Below are 24313 nucleotides of genomic sequence, written 5' to 3' on the forward strand. Positions count from 1 at the left end.
ACAGCAAGACAACCACAGGTACTGTATGGAGCACATGGGATCAAGACAAAAAGGAAAGGAAAACACAACCTGTATAAGTGGTTGGTAACAAAAGAGTCATACGGTGGCTCAGTAGTTAGCACTGTTGCCTCACAGCACCAGGGACTGAGGTTCGATTCATGTCTCAGGCAATTGTCTGTGTGGAGTTTGCATGTTCTCCCTGTGCGTCCGTGGGTTTTCTATGGGTGCTCTGGTTTCCTCCCACAGTCCAAAAATGTGCAGATTAGGTGAATTGGCCATGCTAAATTGCCCGTAGTGTTAGGTGCAGGGGTAAATGTAGGGGAATGGGTCTGGGTGGGTGCGCTTCGGTGGGTCGGTGTGGACTTGTTGGGCCGAAGGGCCTGTTTCCACACTGTAAGTAATCTAATCTAATCTAAATATAAGAGTCTGGGTGGGTTACTCTTCAGTGGGTTGGTGTTGGCTTGTTGGGCCAAAGGGCCTGTTTCCATACTGTAGGGAAACTGACCTTCTGGTCCACCCAGTCAACACCAACCGTGTTCCCAAACTAAACTAGTTTGCTGCCCTTGGCCCATATCTCTCCAAACCTTTCCTACTCATCAACTTATTTTTTAAATGCTTTAACTGTATCTGCATCTACCACTTTCTCTGGTTAGATGCTGGAATTCAAAGTTGTACCTTTTACCTGTCTTCACCTATCCCCACTTCACTACCCACCCCCTGTCTTCCCCTTTATCTGCAGCTCCCCCCACACCCACCCCCAGTCCTGAAAGGGGGTTACACCTGAAACATTGACTTCTCCACCTCCTGATGCTGCCTGACCTGTTGTGTTCTTCCAGCCTTCTACCATTTCCTTTGGCAGTTCATTCTGCACATGAACCATTCTCTGGTTAAAAAACAAAATTGTGTCTCATGTCTTTTTTTTTAAATCTTTCTCCTCTTATCTTAAAAAATGTGTCCCCTAATTTTGCAACCCCTCATCCTGCCCCAGGCAAAATACCATTGCCATTCACCGAATCTCTGCCCCTCATGATGCTTTCAACCTCAATAAGGTTATCCCCCAACCTCCTGCACTCCAGTGAAAAACAGTTCCAGCCTTTCCAGTCTATCTCACACCTTCCGTTCCTGGAAACATGCTGGGAAATGTTTTCTGAACCCTCTCCAGCTTAATAATATCCTCCCTATAATAGGGCAACCAATACTCCAGAAGAGACTTCACCAATGTCCTGTACGACATCACCATGACCCCTGCCCTCCCTACCCCCCCACCCCTCTCCCCCACCCCCCACCAAGTAAGACTTTGTTTTGTCAGCTTCTCCCTGGGGAAATGGATCTGAAAAAGCTGAATCAGACAAATGAATCATTCCGGCCAGTTAATGCAATTCTGCCATTTCTAGTGGGTTGAACAAGCGGTCAATTCATGCACCAGACCACTGACATTTAACTTCCTGGAATGATATAATCCCAATTGTCCTACAACACTAGCCAAAGCAATACCCAGAGCTGTCCTCTTCATTATTTCTTGGAATAGACAGAGACATGCTTAAGAAAACCAACATTCTTCCCCACCAGCACCTGGAATGTGTCTGAGCAAAAATGTTAATGGGCTTAAGACCAGGCCAGTATCATCAATTAAAATTAACAAGTGTAATCACATTTGCATTTCTGTTTTATCTGTTCTTTCCTTCAAAGCACATATTGCTGGCAAGGCCAACATTTTTTAACAAACCCTAACTTTACTGGAGAAGTGGCTTGTGGATTTTTAAAACTTTGATGGTTTACATGAGTGTCAGGTCATCCTGAACATGTTTCTTCTGTAATCACTGTCATCCAAAACTGCAATCATACCTATTCCATTTATGGGCGAAAGTGAGGACTGCAGGTGCCTGGAGATCAGAGTCGAGAGTGTGGTGCTGGAAAAGCACAGCCGGTCAGGCAGCATCCGAGGAGCAGGAGAATCAATGTTTCAGGCATAAGCCCTTCATCAGAAACCAACCTGATGAAGGGCTTATGCCCAAAATGTTGATTCTCCTGCTCCTCGGATGCTGCCTGACCTGCTGTGCTTTTCCAGCACAACACTCTCGACCCTATTCTCTTTACATCAGAAAAAACGTATACTGTTGTCAATTTAGCTGTGGTTATCCTGAGCGCAAAGGTCTGGAGTATCCTATCCATTGCTGCCTCATGTCAGATCGTCTTTTTTGATTGCAGGAGGAGATGGTAGCAGTGAGGTAATATCATTAGGCAAGTAATCTAGAGACATGGGCTAATTGGGAATGTTGTATCAGGATTTGGTTCTGAAAGAGTTAATGATGAAAAGCTCCAACAGCAGAATGCCGAAGGAATTTAGGTGTTTTTTGGATCTCAACGAAGACCGAGCATCCTGCCTCTTCTCATATTCTTTCCAACAATACCTGTCTTACCAATGTAACTTGTACCTGATTGTTACAAGACAAAAATCTCTTCTAACTTGGCTAGTAATTCTCCTCTATAACACTGGGCTAAGCAGGCCAGAGGCTATAAGGAAAATGGTGGCACCAGTCTTATGGTGACCATCTGTATTAGGGCAGCACTAAGCAGTATGGTCATCAGCAATCAGATAGTTCAGAGCACATGGGTTCAACCGTTCCCCCACTGCTCACAACAGCCCTCCCCACCACCATGGGAACTTGTGGAACTTCAATTCACTGAAGTAATGAAAACCTGGAATCAAAAGCTGGCTTCGTTTTCAGTGATCATAAAACATTTATTGTTTGATGTAAAACCTCAGCTGATTCACTAAAGTCCTGAAGAGACAGCAGTCTGCTGACATACCTGGTCTGGCCTACCTGTGAACCGCAGCAAAGTGGTTGACTCATCACAAGGACAAAGGAGGATGGGCAATAATTTACCTTCCGCCACCCTCCTCTCTGACCGATCTCAGTAAGTCTCTCTCTCACTGCCACCCCCAGGTCAACTCCTCTGCCCTGAAGCTCTTTAACCATGTACTGAAACAAACACGCTACCACAGCCACATTTGATCTTCCTTTCCACCTATCCACTCCACCCTCCTCTCTGACCTATCACCTCCATCCCCACCCCCATTCATCCATTGTACTCCTTACTACCTTCCCCCACCCTCCTCTCTGACCTATCACCTCCATCCCCACCCCCATTCACCTAGTGTACTCTATGCTATTTTCTCCTCACCCACACCACCCTCTCATTTATCGCTCCACTCTGCAGACACTCTGCCTCTATTCCTGATGAAAGGCTTTTGCCCGAAACGTCGATTTTCCTGCTCCTCGGATGCTGCCTGACCTGCTGTGCCTTTCCAGCACCACTCTAATCTAGACTCTGGTTTCCAGCATCTGCAGTCATTGTTTTTACCTAATTTCTGGCTTGTCCAGCTATGTCCATGCCCCATGAGCTGCAGCTTCAGAAAGGAGCAGAGGGACTCAGAGATGAAAAAGTTTAGGAGAGGAATTCCAGAGTTTAGAATTGATGTAAAGTGATCAATTAAGAAATAGAAGGCTTGGTTATGATATTAAGTACTAACTCAGTCACGATATTAAGTACTAACTCAGAAATATTTATATGATCATTTTAGTTTCTTGAACCTTTCTTTGTTTATTTTCAGAAAATGGAGATGATGTTTTATAACAGCTATGAGGCAAAGATACGCCCTTGCATTGATCTTATCGACTCGCTGAGAAGATTGGGTGTGGATAAGGATCTGGCTCTTCCAGCCATCGCTGTGATTGGAGACCAGAGCTCTGGGAAGAGCTCAGTACTGGAGGCACTGTCCGGGGTGTCACTACCCAGAGGGAGTGGTAAGATAACAGCGATGAACAACATCAACTTCCCTGTAGTGTACTCAGTTATTCTGGTAATGTAATCAAATATAATTTAACACTGAGTAATAAGCGAAGATGGGCAAAATGATAGGCTTTAAGGGGTGCTTGAAAGTATGAAGAAAGGCAAAGAGACTTGGAGAAGGAATTCCAGAGCTTAGGGATTTGGCAGCTGAAGACATGATCAAAAACAATACAGAATTAAAATCAGAGATGCTCACTAGCTTGGTTTTGGGGCAATGCAGATATCTTGGGGTGATATATGGTTGAAATGGATATGGAGGGTTGAGGCCATTGAGGGATTTGAAAATGAAAAGGTGCATTGTGAAATGGAAGGTAACATAGGTCAGTGAGCACTGGACTAGTGATTGGTCTGGAGCAGAGTTTTGGATGAATGGAAAATTTGGAGTTGGCCAGAAGTGCTTTGGATCAATCAAGCCTGGAGATTAAGAAAAGGTAATCAATAAGAGTTTGAGCAGCAATGGAGCTGAGGCAGTGACAAAGTTGAACGATGTTACAGAAGTGAAAACAGGTGCTGTTGCTGATGACATGGGTGCTGCAAGATTGAGATATTAAGCACACATTGGATTCAGCTGATTGCAGTAAATTGAAAACGCTGGCTAATTAATTATTCCTGGTGCTCATGGGAATTGAATGATAATGTGCTATTTTTAAATCCCTGCAACTTGCACAAACTTAGAGATTCTTCCCCTTTCACTGTAAACACTGAGGGACACATACTCAGTCATCAGTATGTTCTTACTTCAGACTGACAACATCAGCATTTTACATCGTTACAGCGACGGCTGGGTAAAATGGTGATGATTCGGTTGGTGGAGTGTTACAATTTGTGTGATGTGAGATAACACAAATTTTATATTGCATTGTTGGATGCTCACCTTGGCATCAAATATGATAACATTGTGAATAGTCTAGTTCAGACCATTGGCCAGGAAAACGGGTGGAGCTGATGGCGACAGAATGGAGTTTGTGGTGAGGACGAAAAGCTATGGCTTCAATCTTTCCAAAAATAATTATTGGGAAGGAATTTCTGCTGATCCAGTGCTGGATACCAAACCAGCAATCTGAGAAGAAGGCAGTTTTCCTGGTGAACGTGACATCATCCTTCCTTTAGCTCCAGATTCATGTTTTCCTCTTTGACCTCTCTCTGCCTTTTCTGGAATCTTGCTGTGAATGAATTCTGTCCGAGCACTAGTTTCCCAGTGATTTTGTCATATATGAACCACAAAGAGACATTTCTGAGAGATGGAATAAGTTGCCATAGCAATGCATTTCTTTCTCTGAACATAAGAACATAAGAAAAAGGAACAGGAGCAGGCCATCTGGCCCCTCAAGTCTGTTCCACCATTCAATATAATCATGGCTGACCTTTTCATGGACTCATTCACTTGCTCACTCACCATAACCTTCAATTCCTTTGCTGTTCCAAAATCCATCTATCTTTGCCTTAAAAACATTCAACGAGGTAGCCTCAACTGCTTCACTGAGCAGAGAATTCCAGTGATTTTCAACTCTCTGGAAGAAGAAGTTCCTACTCAACTCAGTTCGGATTTTATACTCAGTCATTAGCTAGTGTACAAGAAATTCCTGTGACAGGGATGGAACACGTATTAGCTGTTTCTCTCCTTGAGTTTATATCACCATTCAGTTAGATTTTGGCTGTATTCTGTTTCAAATCCTCCTGTCCACGTTGATTGCATTCCCTTAACAATAATCCCCAACAAAGTGTGATCTATCTCAGTTTTGAAATTCTCAATTCAAACTCTCAATAACTCTTTGTGGAAGGAGGTATAGATTTTCACTAACCATTGTTTGAGTAAGTGCCTTCTGATAGCTCTGCTCAACAATTAAGCTCTAATTTTAATGTTATACTCTTTGTTCTTCTCAGCTCCCCCTCATCAGAGGAAATAGTTGATAAGGTAGATAGAGAGAAATTACTTTAATCATATAAAACTCCCCGGTTAGATCGGCCTCAGTCAATTCCACAAAGACATAGGGTGATCTTTTGATCATCTCTTCAGGGACCCTGATCAGCTGGGTTTTATTTTCTGTACAATGGCTTAGATCAGAAGCTGAATGTGGCACACCAGCATTCACACGGCTCAGTACCTAGCACTGTTGTGATTGCCGTAGAGCACACGAGTACTATTATAATTAGGTGAGCCTGGGGTCATGGGTTCAAATCCCACCAATTAATAAGTCTGGAATTTTAAAAACTGTATTCTAATGGTGACTGTGAAACTTCTCTGGCTTTTATAAATCCCCATCTGGTTCAGCGGTGCCCTTTAGGTAAGGAAATATGTTGTCCTTACTTGTTCTGACTTATAACTGCAGAGTTGACAATAAGATGACATCAGAAACCCACGAGAAAGGAATTCAGGTGTGTGAAGCCACTGCGAAGTCTAAGAAAGGGAATAAAACCAGCAGGATCACAATTCATCAATGTAGGCACTAGAAATGATCAGGGAAAATCCAGACCTGTTGACCTTGCATGGTCTTCCTTAGTAACATCTGTGTTTACCCACAGAGTCAAGCAACAGTACTTCATGGAACTATACCTAACAGACAATATTCCAGACACCATCATCATTTTTGCTGGGTACACTCTGTCTCATTAGCAGATGTGGCAGCACTAGTATACAGTCAGGAGGGAGTTGCTCAATATTAACTCCAGGCTGATGAGGACTTAGAATCATAGAATCCCTACAGTGTGAAAACAGGTCTTCCAGCCCAACAAACCCACACTGACCCTCCGAAGAGTAACCCACCCAGACCCATTCCCTTACCCTATTATTCTACATTTACCCCGACTAATGCACCTAAGCTACACATCCTTGAACACTATGGGCAATTTAGCATGGACAATTCACCTAACCTGCACATATTTGGACTGTGGGAGGAAACCGGAGTCTTATGGCATTAGATTAAAATGGGCAAGGAATCGTACAGCTGATAACTACCTGCTGCTTCCACCTCCTCCCTCTCGGCTGATGAATCAGCGATCCTTCATGGTGAACACCATTTGGATAATGAATTGAGGGCAGCGAGGGCACAGAATGTAATCTGAGTGGGGTATTTCAAGTGTGGCTAGATTACACCACTACTGACTGAACTGGCAGAATCCTGAACAATGTAACTGCAAAACCTGGTCAGTGGCAGACGGTGAGGAACCACAACCAGATCCCCACCTCTTCCTCTGCTACCTTGATGACTGCATTGGCGCCACCTCGTGCTCCCGCGAGAAGGTTGAGCAATTCATTAACTTCACCAACACATTCCACTCTGACCTTAAATTTACCTGGACCATCTCTGACACCTCCCTCCCCTTCCTGGACCTCTCCATCTCCATTAATGACGACCAACTTGACACTGACACTTTTTACAAACCCACCGACTCCCACAGCTACCTGGATTACACCTCTTCCCACCCTACCTCCTGCAAAAATGCCATCCCGTCTTCCCAATTCCTCCGGCTCTGCCATATCTGCTCCCAGGAGGACCATTTCCACCGCAGAACACACCAGATGGCCTCCTTCTTTAGAGACTGCAATTTCCCTGCCCACGTGGTTAAAGATGCCCTCCAACGCATCTCATCCACATCCCGCACCTCCGCCTTCAGACCCCACCCTTCCAACCGTAACAAGGACAGAACGCCCCTGGTGCTCACCTTCCACCCTACCAACCTTCACATATACCAAATCATCCACCAACATTTCCACCACCTCCAAATGGACCCCACCACCAGGGATATATTTCCCTCCCCAACTCTTTCTGCCTTCCGCAAAGACCGTTCCCCCCGTGACTACCTGGTCAGGTCCACGCCCCCCCTACAACCCACCCTCCCATCCTGGCACCTTCCCCTGCCACCACAGGAATTGTAAAACCCCTGTGCCCACACCTCCTCCCTCACCTCCATCCAAGGCCCTAAAGGAGCCTTCCACATCCATCAAAGTTTTACCTGCACATCCACCAATATCATTTATTGTATCCGTTGCTCCCGATGCAGTCTCCTCTACATTGGGGAGACTGGATGTCTCCTAGCAGAGCGCTTTAGGGAACATCTCTGGGACACCAGCACCAATCAACCACACCGCCCTGTGGCCCAACATTTCAACTTCCCCTCCCACCCTGCCAAGGACATGGAGGTCCTGGGCCTCCTTCACCGCTGCTCCCTCACCACCTGACACCTGGAAGAAGAACGCCTCATCTTCTGCCTCAGAACACTCCAACCCCAGGGCATCAGTGTGGACTTCAACAGTTTCCTCATTTCCCCTTCCCCCACCTCACCCCAGTTCCAAACTTCCAGCTCAGCACTGTCCCCATGACCTGTCCTACCTGCCTATCTTCTTTTCCACCTATCCACTCCATCCTCCCCCCCGACCTATCACCATCATCCCCTCCCCCACTCACCTATTGTACTCTATGCTACTTTCTCCCCACCCCCACCCTCCTCTCATTTATCTCTCCACCCCAGGCTCTCTGCCTGTATTCCTGATGAAGGGCTTTTGCCCAAAACATCGATTTTACTGCTCCTTGGATGCTGCCTGAACTGCTGTGCTTTTCCAGCACCACTCTAATCTAGACTCTGGTTTCCAGCATCTGCAGTCATTGTTTTACCCAAATAAGAATACACTTGAACTCATCCTGACCAGCCTACGTGTTGCATCTGTCCATGAAACCAAGTCTTTGCCTTCATATTTAAGATATCCTCCATACATTTTGTGTGGCACTACCATTGTGCTAATCGGGATAGATTTCAAACAGGCTTGGAACCACAAAATTGGACATCACTGAGGTGTTGTTGTACAGCAGAAGCAGTAGAATTACATTCAACAGCAATCTGTAAACTTATTGGCTGCCATATAGCCCACTCTACCATTAGTGTGAATCAGGGTTGATCTTCCAGATTCAATGAAGAGTGTAGGAGAGATCAGGAACAGACATAGGTAAAAATGAGGTACCAACCTGGTGAAGTTACAACACAGGTCTTCTTGTGTGCTGAACATTGGAAACAGCACACAATGGACACAGTGGAGCAAACCCATAATCCAAGGATTAGATCAAAGCTCTGTCGTCCTGTCACATCTAGTCATGAGCAGTGGTGGACAATTAAACATCCAACAAGGGGACATCATTCCATAATTATCCCCGTCCTAAACTGCTGGGGAGAAAGTCACATCAATGCAAGATTTGATGCTGAAGCATTTGCATCTACCTTCAACCTCAGCTGCCAAGTGAATGATTCACCTTGGCCTCCTCCTGAGGTCCCCTGCCTCACAGCTGCAAGTCTTTAGCCACTACAATTCACTCCATGTGAGATCAAGACCCAGCTAAGACCCAAGCGGCACGGTGGTTCAGTGGTTAGCACTGCTAACAGAGCCCCGGGTTCGATTCCAGCCTCGGGCAACTGTCTGTGTGGAAGTTGCGCATTCTCCCTGTATCTGCGTGGGTTACCTCCAGGTGCTCCAGTTTCCTCCCACAATCCAAAAATGTGCAGGTTAGGCGAATTGGATAGGCTAAATTGCCCATAGTGTTAGGTGCATTTGTCAGGGGTAAATATGGGGAATGGGTCTGGTTGGGTTACTCTTTGAAGGGTCGGTGTGCACTTGTTGGGCTGAAAGGCCTGTTTCCATACTGTAAGGAATCTAATCCAAAGGCAATGAATACTGCTAAGGACTGAATTAGCTGCACCTTGGCCAAGCTGTCCCAGTACATCTACAACACTGGCATTTACCTGACAATGTGGAAAATTGCACAGATTTATCTAACCTGAAAAAGGTAGGGCTAATTGAACCCAGCCAATTCCTGCTGTATCAGTTTGTAAGCAATAATCAGCAAAAGTAATGGAGCAAGTCATCAATAGTGCTATCAAGCTGCATTTACACAGCAATAGGAGAAAGTGAGGACTGAAGATACTGGAGATCAGAGCTTAAAAATGTGTTGCTGGAAAAGTGCAGCAGGTCAGGCCGCATCAAAGGAGCAGGAGAATCGACGTTTCGGGCATAAGCCCTGAAGAAGGGCTTATGCCCGAACGTCGATTCTCCTGCTCCTTTGATGCTGCCTGACCTGCTGCACTTTTCCAGCAACACATCTTTACACAGCAATACCCTGTTCACTGACCACCAATTCTAGTCTCTTTATTTAAGAAAGGATATGCTTATCATAGCATGGTGCAGAGGAGATTCATGACACTGACCCGAGGATGATATGAAGAGAGATTGGTCCAATCGCGCCTGTATTCACCGGAGTTCAAAAGGCTGAGGGATTTTCGCAACCTCTCCCCTCACCTGGGGCATGGCGCCCCTCAGGTTAAATCACCACCAGCGAGTCTCTCTATGAGAGTGGGACTATGGCAACTTCACATTTACAGTCTCAGGATAGAGGGTAGGGCCTTTAGGACTAAAATGAGGAAAACATTCTTCACTCAAAAGGTAGCGAACCTGTGGAATTCTCTACCATAGAAAGCTGGGAAGAGCAAGTTGCTGGGTATATTCAACATTTTTCTTACTTACTAAAGGCATCAAGTGGTGTGGGGAGGAGTTTGAAGATTGCGTTGAGCTCGAGGTTCAGCCATGATCATACTGAATGATAAGCAGGTTCGGAGGGCTTAGTGGCTGACTCCTGATCCTAGTTCTTATGTTTCCATTGAGGCAGCAATTTACCAAGTCTGGCATTAAGAGGGTCCAGCAAAACTGGAGTCAGTGCGCATCAGGGAAAAGTTCTGGTTGGAATCCGACCCATTTGCATAGGAAGATGGCTGTGGTTGTTGGAAGTGATATCTGTGATAGAGGACATTGCCACAAGAGTTCCTCAGGATGGTTCTTAAGCCTAGCCATTTTCAGTTGCTTCATCAATAACCTGTGCTCCATCATAAATTCAGAATTGGGAATATGCGCTGATGATTATGCAATTTTCAGCTGCTTCTCATTCAAATAGTCCACAGCAATACATGATAAGGGAGATAGTGAGGAAAGAGATCAATCTGAGACTGGTACAGTTGAGAACAGAAGTGAGTCAAACAGTCAGGGCAGGCAGGGACAAGGTAGGACTACTACATTAAACTGCATTTATTTCAAGGAGAAAGTGAGGTCTGCAGATGCTGGAGATCAAAGTTGAAACTTTATTGCTGGAACAGCACAGCAGGTCAGGCAGCATCCAGGGAACAGGAGATTCGACGTTTCGGGCACAGGCCCTTCTTCAGGAATGAGCAGAGAGTGTTCAGCAGGAGAACCTTTTATCTTCTCCTGCTGAACACTCTCTGCTCATTCCTGAAGAAGGGCCTGTGCCCGAAACGTCGAATCTCCTGTTCCCTGGATGCTGCCTGACCTGCTGTGCTGTTCCAGCAATAAAGTTTCAACTGCATTTATTTCAATGCAAGGGGCCTAACAGGGAAGGCAGATGAACTCAAGGCATGGTTAGGAACATGGGACTGGGATATCATAGCAATTACAGAAACATGGCTCAGGGATGGGCAGAAAGGGAGGCAAGGGAGGAGGGGGAGTGGCATTTTTGATAAGGGATAGAATTACAGTTGTACTTAGGGAGGATATTCCCAGAAATACATCCAGGGAAGTTACTTGGGTGGAACTGAGAAATAATAAAGGGATGATCACCTTATTGGGATTGTATTATACACCCCCCAATAATCAGAGGGGCTATCTGTAAGAACAATAGGGTGGTTATGGTAGGGAATTTTAACTTTCCAAAAATAGACTGGGGCTGCCATTGTGTTAAGGGTTTAGATGGAGAGAAATTTGTTAAGTGTGTACAAGACAATTTTCTGATTCAGTATGTGGATGTACCTCCGAGAGAAGGTGCAAACCTTGACCCACTCTTGGGAAATAAGGCAGGGCAGGTAACTGAGATGTCAGTGGGGGAAAAGGATAGGCCAGATCTAAAAGTTGAAGTTGTAAATTGGAGAAAGGGCAATTTTGACAGTATTAGGCAAGAACTTTCGAAAGCTGATTGGGAGCAAATGTTCGCAGGTAAAGAGACGGCTGGAAAATGGTAAGCCTTCAGAAATGAGATAACGAGAATCCAGAGAAAGTATATTCTTGTCAGGGTGAATGGAAAGGCTGATAGATATAGGGAATGCCGGATGACTAAAGAAATTGAGGGTTTGGTTCAGAAAAAGAAGGAAGTATATGTAAGGTATAGACAGGATAGATCAAGTGAGTCCTTAGAAGAGTATAAAGGAAATAGGAGTATACTTAAGAGGGAAATCATGAGGGCAAAACGGGGACATGAGATATCTTTGGCAAATAGAATTAAGGAGAATCCAAAGAGTTTTTACAAATACGTTAAGGACAAAAGGGTAACTAGGGAGAGAATAGGGCCCTTCAAAGATCAGCAAGGCGGCCTTTGTGTGGAGCCGCAGAAAATGGGGAAGATACTAAATGAGTATTTTGCATCAGTATTTACTGTGGAAAAGAATATGGAAGATATAGACAGTAGGGAAATAGATGGTACCATCTTGCAAAATGTCCATATTACAGAGGAGGAAGTTCTGGATGTCTTGAAACAGGTAAAGGTGGATAAATCCCCAGGATATGATCAGGTGTACCCGAGAACTCTGTGGGAAGCTAGAGAAGTGATTGCTGGGCATCTTGCTGAGATATTTGTATCATCGATAGTAACAGATGAGGTGCTGGAAGACTGGAGGTTGGCTAATGTGGTGCCACTGTTTAAGATGGGTGGTAAGGACAAGCCAGGGAACTATAGACCAGAGATCCTGACATCGGTGGTGGGTAAGTTGTTGGAGACCGTTCAGAAAAGATTTACAAGGATGTTGCCAGGGTTAGAGGATTCGAGCTATAGGGAGAGGCTGAACAGGCTGGGGCTGTTTTCCCTGGAGCGTCGGAGGCTGAGGGGTGACCTTATAGAGGTTTACAAAATTATGAGGGGCATGGATAGGCTAAATAGGCAAAATCTTTTCCCTGGCATCGTGGAGTCCAGAACTAGAGGGCATAGGTTTAGGGTGAGAGGGGAAAGATATAAAATAGACCTAAGCAGCAGCTTTTTCACACAGAGAGTGGTATGTGTATGGAATAAGCTGCCAGAGGAAGTGGTGGAGACTGGTACAATTGCAACATTTAAAAGGCATTTGGATGAGTATATCAATAGATTAGATTACTTACAGTGTGGAAACAGACATAGAGAGAATGTGTAAACTCCATGCAGACAGTTGCCTGAGGCAGGAATTGAACCCAGGTCTCTGGTGCTGTGAGGCAGCAGTGCTAACTACTGTGCCACTGTGCTGCCCCTAGGAAGGATTTGGAGGGATAATGGCCGGGTGCTGGCAGGTGGGACTAGATTGGTTTGGGATATCTGGTCGGCGTGGACGGGTTGGACTGAGAGGTCTGTTTCCATGTTGTACATCTCTATGACTCTATGAGTAGGCTTTTGTCTTAAACAAGATGTTGTCTGTACAATGTTAGCAACACATTATTGATAGACATTGTTACAGACCACGAGGAAGACCAGGATGGTTTTACTCCTAAAGGTCCTAAGTTGTTCTTCCACCAAGTCTAAACATTAAGTGCTTCCCTCTTTGTAGATAATGTACTTTATTAAGTATTAAATCTGTAAGACTTTACGCCGTTATGCACAGCTTCCCAAAGGCAGTTTGGGATGGATAATGCTGTCCTTCTTAGCTGTTTTAAAATGTGCTGTGTACATTCACAGAGGTTTTCAAAATCATGAACTGGCTGGTTAGAGTAGGTTGGGAGAAACTGCTACTTGTAGAAGGAGCACGAAATGAGAGAGTGTAGATTTTAAATGGTCTGTAAAAGGAACAAAAGTGAAGTGAGGAGAAATGTCTTCACTCAGTGAATAATTAGGGTAAGGAATGTGCTGCCTAGAAGTGTAATGGAGGCAGGTTCAATTGAGGTTTTCAAGAAGGCATTGGGTGATTAGATATCTCAAAATAACATGCAAGAGTATGTGGAGAAACCAAGAAAGTAGTATAAGGTAATTCTGGTCATTCAACGTGCTAATACAATAGGCTGAGGGGCATCCTTCTGTGCCGTAACAATTCTGTGATTCCATGTTTGATGTATCTAACTGACAGTATCATGTGACTATAATTCACTTGAAATGATGTTGTCCTTTTCAATATTTCACACCAGGTATTGTTACCCGGTGCCCTCTTGAATTGAAGCTGAAGAAAGCCAAAGAGGACAATGTGTGGAAGGGCAAACTGACGAATGAATATTTTCAAGTGGACCTAACAGATCCATCAGAAGTAGAGAAAGAAATCCAGAAAGGTACTGTAAAACTGAACTAATTTTGCTTCTACCATGTGGAAGGAAGGCTTTAGCTTCCTTTCACATTTCATGTTTTTATATTTAAAAATAACTAATGATATTTTGAGGTTAAGGAGGCAAATGCTTTATTATCAGAGGGGAAAAAAATCAAGGACAAAAGATTTTGAAAAGGTGTAGCAGATCAGGAAACATCTGTGAAGAGATCTCAGCGTTTATTTGTCAGATGGATGAATTTCATCAGAATTGAGGAAAGATAAAACTGTTTTGAGTTTCAAGCCAATGGAAAAGCCAAGGGAACTTGAAGTACAAAGGCAAATGTCTGTGACAGGGTGAAGGCTGGGCGAGGTTAAACAACAAAAGATTTCATAATGCAAAAGCCAAAGAGAGTGCTAATGGATAAAGTGAAAGGCTGTGTTGAAATGAGGTTTGAATTGCTGCATTAAAAATATCTGAAAGGAACATAACAACAGGTTAAAGAAAGAAATATTTGGTGAGCCTTTGGTGCGGATTGAAACAGTGGCTTGGTGACCAGGGACCCAGATTCAAATCCACCCTCGGGCGACTGACTGTGTGGAGTTTGCACATTCTCCCCCGTGTCTGCATGGGTTTCCTCCGGATACTCTGGTTTCCTCCCACAGTCCAAAGATGTGCAGGTTAGGTCGATTGGCCATGGGAAATACAGGGATAGGGGAGGAGTGGCTCTGGGTTGGAGGGTTGGTGTAGATTCGATGTGCTGAATGGCCTGCTTCCTCACCGTAAGGATTCTATGATTGGTTGTATACACTGGGAAATATCTGATTTTATCTTCTGGTTGTGCTCAGTTAGTATCTCCTAGTCAAGTGGCATTCAGATTTCCGAACTGACTTCAGAGTTCCTGGTTAAGGAGACTTGAAAGCATTCAGAGCTGTCAAGCCTCACTGCTGGACACTACTCATTAAGGCCCCAGACTAAAATAGAAGCAAATTACTGTGGATGCTGGAATCTGAAACCAAAAGAGAAAATGCTGGAAAATCTCAGCAGGTCTGGCAACATCTGTAAGGAGATATGCTGCCAGACCTGCTGAGATTTTCCAGCATTTTCTCTCCCACTCGGGACTGTTGTGGCCTCCCTGAATTTTGCCAGCAGCAGTGTTAACCTCACTGCATAAGGAGACCACGCACTCTCTCAATAGAAGCAGCCATCTTACAGAAAGCTCGAGACTCCATGCACCAATTGTGAGTTTGTTTGGGGGGGGAGGTTTGGAATAAGAAAGGTTGCAACCTCATTGTAAGTAATTAATGCAGCAGGAGCTTCCCATCGGTGCTGAGGGACCTATCAAGTTCCGTCCTGATCATTTTCGTAAGATCGACATCTCAGAGTGGCTCTGTTTTGAGGTGGCTGCATTGACCCTAAGCTGCCTCACCACCCCTAGATAGCTGCCGAGTCTCTGGGACTGCTGTTCCTGGCTCCATGCTCTCTCAGTGTAGAATGGATACACCAGAGGTAGCAGCACAGTGGTATGCAGTCAGGAGGGAACTGTCTTGGGAGGCGTCCAAATTGACACTGAAGCCCAAGAAACCTGATGGCATCAGGTCAACATGGGTAAGGAAACCTCCTGCTGATTACATCCAGTTCAGCTGATGAATCAGTCCTCTTCCATATTAGATTCCATTTGGAAGAAGGGCACAGTGTTTATACTGGCTGGGGGATTTTAGTGCCCATCACCAAGGCTTACTCAGTAGCACCAGAAGTAGATTTGAAATTCTAACTTTGTTTCTCTTTGCGCAGATGGTGCTCAACTTTCTCTAGCACTTTCTGATTTTATTCCCAGTGGCAGAACTGGCCAAGTCCTGAAGTGGTGGCACGGTGGCTCAATGGGTTAGCACTGCTGCCTCACGGCACTGGGGTTCGATTTGCATCCTCAGGCGACCGCCTGTCTGTGAGGAGTTTGCACATTCTCCCTGTGTCTGGGTGGGTTTTCTCCAGGTGCTCCAGTTTCCTCCCACAGTTCAAAGATGTGCAGGTCAGGTGGATTGGGAGAAAGTGAGGACTGCGGATGCTGGAGATCAGAGTCAAAACGTCTGGCGCTGGAAAAGCACAGCTGGTCAGGCAGCATCTGAGGAGCAGGAGAGTTGACGTTTCGAGCATGAGCACTACATTAGGAATGTGGATTGGCCATTTTAAATTGCCTGTAGTGTCCTGGGATGTGCAGGCTTAGTGGGTTAGCCATGAGAAATGAAAGGTTACAGAGATAGGGTGGTGGGAGGGGGAGGTAAATGGGGTCAGGGTTGGGGGTGCGGGGATGGGGTCAGGGTGGGGATGGGATGGGTCAGCATTGGGGGCATGGGGTCAGGGTGGGGGAGGATGGGTCAGTGTGGGGAAGGATGGGTCAGCATTAGGGGGATGGGGAAGGGAATGGGTCAGTGTGGGGAGGGACGGTCAGGATGGAGGGGTGCGGATGGGTCAGCGTGGGGGAGGATGGGGTCAGGATGGGGAGGGGAATGGGTCAGCATTGTGGGGGAGATGGGTCAGTTTGGGGAAGAATGGGGTCAGGGTGGGGGGACGATGGGGTCAGGGTGGGGAGGGGAATGGGTCAGCGTTGGGGGGCACGGGTCAGTGTGGGGCGAGATGGGTCAGGGTTGACGTGTGGATGGGTCAGAGTGGGGGCCAATGGGGTCATGGTGGGGAGGGATGGGTCAGGGTGGAGGAGTGCAGATGGGTCAGGGTGGGGGCGGATGGAGTCAGGGTGGGGGAGGATGGGATCAGGGTGGAGGGGTGCGGATGGGTCAGGGTGGGGGCTGATGGGGTCAGGTGGGGGAGGATGGGGTCAGGGTGAGGAGGGATGGGTCAATGTGGGGAGGGATGGGTCAGGGTGGGCAAGGGAATGGCCAATCCATGTGGTAGGGGTTCTGTTTCAAGTTTTTGTGAAGATCTATAGCATGGGAGTTAGTTGGATTCCTTGTTGGTCCATTCGCCGAGTTGGTAGGTTTTAATGACAGCCATTTTGTCCCCTTTCTAGGTGATACCATCAGTGCTATGTTACCTCTTGTGAAGCGCTGCTGTACTGTTCCACTTTGAATTGATGTGGTTCTGTTTGAGCTGTTTCCAATTGGTACCGGTTCTGGTTTTTCCATTGCAGTGGTTTGTATATTGGATCCAGGTCAATGTGTTTGTTGATGAAATCCGAGGATGAGTACCATGATTCCAGGAATTCCTTTGCTGTTCTTTATTTGGCTTGTCCTAGTATCGTTGTGTTGTCCCAGTCAGACTCATGGTTCTTGTTGCCTGTATGTACATATACCAGGAGAGCCAGTAGTCGCTAGTTGGTGTTCATGGATGGGGGTCACTAGCTGTCTGCCTGTTTGTCCTACGTAGCACTTAGTGCAGTCGCTGCATGAGAATTTGTAAATTACACTTGTCCTGCTTATAGTGTGTATTGGGTCCTTTATTCTGGTGAGCCGCTCTCTTGAGTGTGGCTGTTGGTTTGTGTGCTGTCAAGGTCTGTGGTGGTCAGAGCAGTCTAGTTGTCAGTTCTGACACATTTTTCATGTATGGGAGAGTAGCCATTAGGTTGGGGCATGTCTTGTCTTCTTGGTGTTGCTTGTCTGCCAGGAATCTCCTGACGAAGCCGTGGGGGCTATTCGTTTTTGGCAAAGACTTTGTAAAGGTGTTCTTCTTCCTCTCTTAGTTCCGGGGTGCTGCAGTGTATTGTTGCTCTTTTGAACAGGGTCCTAATGCAGCTGCTCTTGTGGGTGTTTGGGTGGTTGCTGTTCTAGTTTAGGATCTGATCGGTGTGTGTGGTCTTTCTGTGCACTTTTGTTGTGAACAAAATACGAAGAAAATTTACAGCCCAGGAACAGGCCCTTCGGCCCTCCAAGCCTGAGCTGATCCAAGTGTACTGTCTAAACCTGTCGGTCAATTCCTAAGAATTTGTATCCCTCTGTTCCCCACCTGCTCATGCATCTGTCCAGATGCATCTTAAATGAATCTACCGTGCCTGCCTCTACCACCTCTGCTGGCAATGCGTTCCAAGCGCCCACCACCCTCTGTGTGAAGTACTTGCCTCGTGTACCCCCCTTAAACTTTCCACCTCTCACCTTGAAAGCATGACCTCTCGTTACTGAATCCTTCACCCTGGGAAAAAGCTTGTCTCTATCTACCCTGTCTATATCCTTCATGATTTTGTAAACCTCAATCAGGTCCCCCCTCAATCTCCTTTTTTCTAGTGAAAATAAATCTAACCAACTCAACCTCTCTTCATAGTTAGCACCTTCCATACCAGGCAACATCCTCGTAAACCTTCTCCCGAACCCTCTCCAAAGTGTCCACATCCTTTTGGCAATGTGGTGACCAGAACTGTACACAGTATTCTAAATGCGGCCGAACCAATGTCTTGTACAATTTTAACATGACTTGCCAGCTCTTATACTCAATACCCCGTTCAATGAAGGCAAGCATACTATATGCCTTCTTGATCACTCTATTCACCTGTTCAGCAACCTTCAGGGTACAATGGACCTGCACTTCCAGATCTCTCTGCTCATCAACTTTTCCCAAGGCTCTTCCATTTACTGTATAATTTGCTCTAGAATTAGTCTTGCCTAAATGCATCACCTCACATTTGTCTGGATTGAAAGCCATCTGCCACTTTTCCATCCAAATCTCCAGTCTATCTATATCCTCCTGTATTCTCTGACAGTCCCTTATCCTTTCTGCTACTCCACCAATCTTTGTGCCATCTGCAAACTTGCTGATCATATCAACAGTGCCCTCTTCTAGATCATTTATGTATATTACAAACAACAGTGGCCCCAATACTGACCCCTGTGGAACACCACTGGTCACCATTCTCCATTTTGAGAAACTCCCTTCAACTACTACTCTCTGCCTCCTGTTGCTCAACCAGTTCTTTATCCACCTAGCTAGAACACCCTGCACACCATGTGACTTCACTTTCTCCATTAGTCTACCATGGGGAACCTTATCAAACGCCTTACTAAAGTCCATGTATATGACATCAACAGCCCTTCCTTCATCTCACAACTTGGTCACTTCCTCGAAGAACTCTATTAAGATGGTAAGGCATGATCTCCTCCATACAAAACCATGTTGCCTATCACTGAGAAGCTCATTCTTTTCTAAATATAAATAGATCCTATCTCTTAGTACCCTCTCCAGCAAATTCCCCACCACTGACATCAGGCTCACTGGTCTGTTACCCGGAATATCCCTACTACCCTTCTTGTACAGGGGGACAACATAAGCTACCCTCCAGTCCTCCGGCACCTCACCTGTATTTAAAGATGCCACAAAGATATCTGTTAGGGCCCCAGCTGTTTCCTCTCTCACCTCCTTCAGCAACCTGGGATAGATCCCATCCGGTCCTGGGGATTTCTCCACCTTAATAACCTCTAGCCTACCCAACACATCTTCCCTCCTTATGCTAACGTGATCCAGACTAATCAAACTTCTATCTCTAATCTCAACATTCATCATGTTCCTCTCCTCAGTGAACACTGATGCAAAGTAATCATTCAGAATCTCACCCATTCTCTCAGGTTCGGCACACAGCCTTCCTTCATTATCTTTTAGTGGACCAATCCTTTCTCTAGTTGTGCATTTACCATTCTGTGTCCTTGTAACCATTACATCCTGAAATGGAAGTTGGTTTTTGTTCTCCTGCTCTCCAGTAAATTTTGATCTCGGTAAAAATGCTGTTGATCTTCTGGAGTGTGTCCTCGATTTCAGCTCCTTTGATTATCACCAAAGTGTCACCCACGTACCTGATCCATAGCTTGGGTTGGATCTGTGGGAAGGCTGTCTGTTCAAGTATTTGCATTACAGCTTCAGCTATAAGCTATAAGCTATAAGCCCCGATATGGGTGGGCCCATAAGTGTCTCATTGATCTGTTCATATTCCTGGTAGCTGAGGATGAAGTGTGTTGTCAGGCATAGATCAAGTAGTTTCAATGTGCTATCATTGTTGATGGATTCGTAGTCTGTTTGTCTGTTCTGGTTGTCCAGGAGTTTTGCTATAGTTTCTTTGGCTAAAGTTATGTCAGTTGAAGTAAAACATACCATAACTTTGAATGAGACCATTACTTCATCGTTGTTGATATCCATGGCCCTGATGTTGTCCAGGTATTCCTGGGATAAGTGTATGGAGTGTGTAGCTCCGTTAGTAAAGTGTTGAAGCCTTTGATGTAGCCTCTTAGCTAGCCTGTGCGTAGACGTTCCCGGTAGGAACACGATGGGTCTGAGGGATGTACCTTTTGGAGTCCGTAGAATCGTGGGGTATTTGTACCTTCTGCTTTCATTCTTTGTAAGGGTTGATGTAGGTTCCGTAGTGTGTTAACTCTGTTGGTGAGATGTGTTATGGAGTCTGACTCCCTCTGTTGGTAGCTGTCAGTATCTGCGAGCAGTTTTTCTGCCTTTTGGATGCAGTGTTTTGTCCATTATCACTGTCATTCGGCCTTTGTCAGTCGGTACTATTACTATGTTTTTGTCCTTTCTTTGTTCTTCTAGGGCTTTTCTCTCTTTTATGTTTAAGGTATTCATTGGTCCTGTTCCTGTTAGTGCAGGTGCTTATGGTTTCATTGTTAAGTTTGTTAGTTTGCAGTGTATGTTCTGTGAAAGACGAATGTGTGAGCCTGGGTCTGCAGTAGAGGATTCTACCTGTTACAGATGCATCTGTTCATAACAATATTGGTAAGAGTGATCACCGCACAGTCTTTGTGAGTGTAAAGTTCTGTCTTCACACTGAAGGTGTTGTGAGACACTATCATCATGCTGAATGGAAAAGACTTAAAAAGATCTGGCATCAGCAGGTCATCAGCAGGAGCAGAATTGTATTCAATCACAATCTGATAATGCCTTGACATATCAGCCACTCTACCATTACTGTTAAAACAAGGGTTCACCTCCTGTTCAAAGCAGACTGCAGAACCAGGCATATCTAAAATTGAGATGCCAACCTGGTGAAGCAACAACATTAGACTCCCTTTATCTCACTGAACTAAGGAGATATCCAGATCACCATTTGCTCAAATTCTTCCACAGCTTCAGCTTTCCCAAGTTATTTAGCCTCCTCCAATCTTACAACAGCCAGTTCACCCTCTGGGATTTCTGCATTTCTCTTATACTGTACTTCCTCATGAAGGGCTTTTGCCTGAAACATTCATGCCAACACTGGAAGGAGCAGTCAATAAACAGAGCTAAGCATTTCCATAATAATGGATCAGATCAAAGCTCTGCAGTCTTTTATATCCAGGCACAAAAGGTGGTGGAAAATTAAAGAACTAAATATTCTTGGGGTGCCTGCTATCTACATGGTACCGATTGGAGGTTGAGACTAGAATTTCTACCTCTCTGTTTATTTGTGCAGTGATGGGGGTGAAGTGCCTTTTTGAACACCCGAGGACAATTTATCTCATTTCAAAGCATTTTATGACACAATTGAGATTAATTAGACTCAACTGCAATAAAAACTAGTCCATCATCCTTCTCATACTGTCCCCTTCCCAAAGAAAAATGAAGTTTGCAAGCCACATTTTCAAGATTTATGTTCCTCTGTCACTGGTTGAACCTTACCAGGGAAGGTGACCTCCTGCTGTGTTAAATGTTTACAATTCTCTGACTCTGTTTTCACATCTCTCCAGCCCAGAACATCATGGCAGGTGAAGGATTGGGAATCAGTCAAGAGTTAATCAGTCTGCAGATTGAATCTAGCAACGTTCCTGACCTGACGCTGATAGATCTACCAGGAATTGCCAGAGTAGCCATCGGGAACCAACCAGCAGATATTGGTGATCAGGTACAGAGCCAGACTTGTGGAAATATGAAGCATCCATTTTAATACTCAACACATTCATCTTCTCAGTGGGCTGGAGAATATCTATCGATGAGGAGAAAGTGAGGTCTGCAGATGCTGGAGATTAGAGCTGAAAATGTGTTGCTGGAAAAGCGCAGCAGGTCAGGCAGCATCCAGGGAACAGGAGAATCGACGTTTCGGGCATAAGCCCTTCTTCAGGAATGAGGAAAGTTTGTCCAGCAGGCTAAGATAAAAGGTAGGGAGGAGGGACCTGGGGGAGGGGCGTCGGAAATGTGATAGGTGGAAAGAGGTCAAGGTGAGGGTGATAGGTCAGACTGGGATGGGGGCGGAGAGGTCAGGAAGAAGATTGCAGGTTAGGAAGGCGGTGCTGAATTCGATGGATTTGACTGAGACAAGGTGGGGGGAGGGGGAATGAGGAAACTGGTGAAATCCGAGTTCATCCCTTGTGGTTGGAGGGTTCCTAGGCGGAAGATGAGGCGTTCTTCCTCCAGCCGTCGTTTTGTTGTGGTCTGGTGATGGAGGAGTCCAAAGACCTGCATATCCTTGGTGGAGTGGGAGGGGGAGTTAAAGTGTTGACCCACAGGGTGGTTGGGTTGGTTGGTCCGGGTGTCCCAGAGGTGTTCTCTGAAACGCTCCGCAAGTAGCCGGCCTGTCTCCCCAATATAGAGGAGGCCACATCGGGTGCAGAGGATGCAATAGATGATGTGTGTGGAGGTGCAGGTGAATCTGTGGCGGATATGGAAGTTTCCTTTGGGGCCTTGGAGGGAGGTGAGGGGGGACGTGTGGGCACAAGTCTTGCACCTCCTGCGGTTGCAGGGGAAGGTGCCGGGAGTGGAGGTTGGGTTGGTGGGAGGTGTGGATCTGACGAGGGAGTCACGGAGGGAGTGGTTTTTACGGAATGCTGATAGGGGAGGGGAGGGAAATATATCCTTGGTGGTGGGGTCCGTTTGGAGGTGGCGGAAATGACGGCGGATGATGCGCTGTACATGGAGGTTGGTGGGGTGGTAGGTGAGGACCAGTGGGGTTCTGTCCTGGTGGCGGTTGGAGGGGCAGGGCTCAAGGGCAGAGGAGCGGGAAGTGGAAGAGATGCGGTTGAGGGCATCGTCGACCACGTCGGGGGGGGAAATTGCGGTCCTTGAAGGAGGAGGCCATTTGGGTTGTACGTTTTTGGAACTGGTCCTCTTTCCACCTATCACATTTCCGACGCCCCTCCCCCAAGTCCTTCCTCCCTACCTTTTATCTTAGCCTGCTGGACAAACTTTCCTCATTCCTGAAGAAGGGCTTATGCCCAAAACGTCGATTCTCCTGTTCCCTGGATGCTGCCTGACCTGCTGCGCTTCTCCAGCAACACATTTTCAGCGAATATCTATCGATGTCTGCTGTTTCGAACAGATTGAACCTATTCCAGTGATCTGTGTCATATCTCCAAAACTCATTCAACTTGAGCTAATCCAACAGTGGGCGGCACGGTGGCACAGTGGTTAGCACTGCTGCCTCACAGCACCAGAGACCCGGGTTCAATTCCCGACTCAGGCGACTGACTGTGTGGAGTTTGCACGTTCTCCCCGTGTCTGCGTGGGTTTCCTCCAGGTGCTCCGGTTTCCTCCCACAGTCCAAAAGATGTGCAGATCAGGTGAATTGGCCATGCTAAATTGCCTGTAGTGTTAGGTAAAAAGGGGTACATGAAGGGTGGGTTGCGCTTCGGTGGGTCGGTGTGGACTTGTTGGGCCGAAGGGCCTGTTTCCACACTGTAAGTAATCTAATGTAATCTAATCTAAAAAAAATTCTGCTTTCAAGTTTCATTCACCTATTCCCTTTATCTCACTGAACTATGGTGATATCCAGATCACCGTTTGCTCAAATTCTTCCCAAGTTATTTAGCCTCCTCCAATCTTACAACAGCCAGTTCACCCTCTTGGATTTCTGCATTTCTCTAATACTGTACTTCCTCATGAAGGGCTTTTGCCTGAAATGTTGATTTTCCTGCTCCTCAGATGCTGCCTGACCTGCTGTACTTTTCCAGCACCACACTAATCTTGACTCCAGCATCTGCAGTCCTCACTTTCACCTCACTATATTCACTGATTTGCTTGGCTTACTCTTGGTGACTTAATGCCACCTCCTGGACTCCTAAATTATGATCTACATTCCTAAACTTTTCGGTGTTCCCAAATCTCCACCCTCCTTTAGAATATTCCCAAAAACCTATTTATTTTTGATCAATCTTTTGATCAATCATATCTGCAAATGTGCCTTTACCAGTCAATATATGTCTAATTATGTTTCTGTGAGAAACTTGGAATGTTTCAGATCACAGTGTGTCATTTAACACAGAGCACAGTTTTTTTCCTGTGTTCTTCATCATTCACTTGTTTGACAAATTGTTG

At 45.8% G+C, this 24313-nt stretch overlaps 1 protein-coding gene across 1 annotated transcript in view; it reads left to right on the plus strand.

Annotated features, from left to right (window-relative positions):
- LOC122555399 (interferon-induced GTP-binding protein Mx1-like) overlaps nucleotides 1-24313 on the plus strand; it is a 58649-nt gene that overhangs the window by 5747 nt on the left and 28589 nt on the right. The window contains exons 3-5 of the mRNA XM_043701370.2: nucleotides 3617-3809; nucleotides 13979-14116; nucleotides 21754-21908. Of these exons, the coding sequence (XP_043557305.1) occupies nucleotides 3617-3809; nucleotides 13979-14116; nucleotides 21754-21908 (486 nt within the window). The remainder of the gene's footprint in view (nucleotides 1-3616; nucleotides 3810-13978; nucleotides 14117-21753; nucleotides 21909-24313) is intronic.

Source organism: Chiloscyllium plagiosum, unplaced genomic scaffold, assembly GCF_037043375.1.
Source record: "Chiloscyllium plagiosum isolate Xiang-an unplaced genomic scaffold, Cpla_swu_hap1 HiC_scaffold_12, whole genome shotgun sequence".
NCBI classification, from domain to species: domain Eukaryota; kingdom Metazoa; phylum Chordata; class Chondrichthyes; order Orectolobiformes; family Hemiscylliidae; genus Chiloscyllium; species Chiloscyllium plagiosum.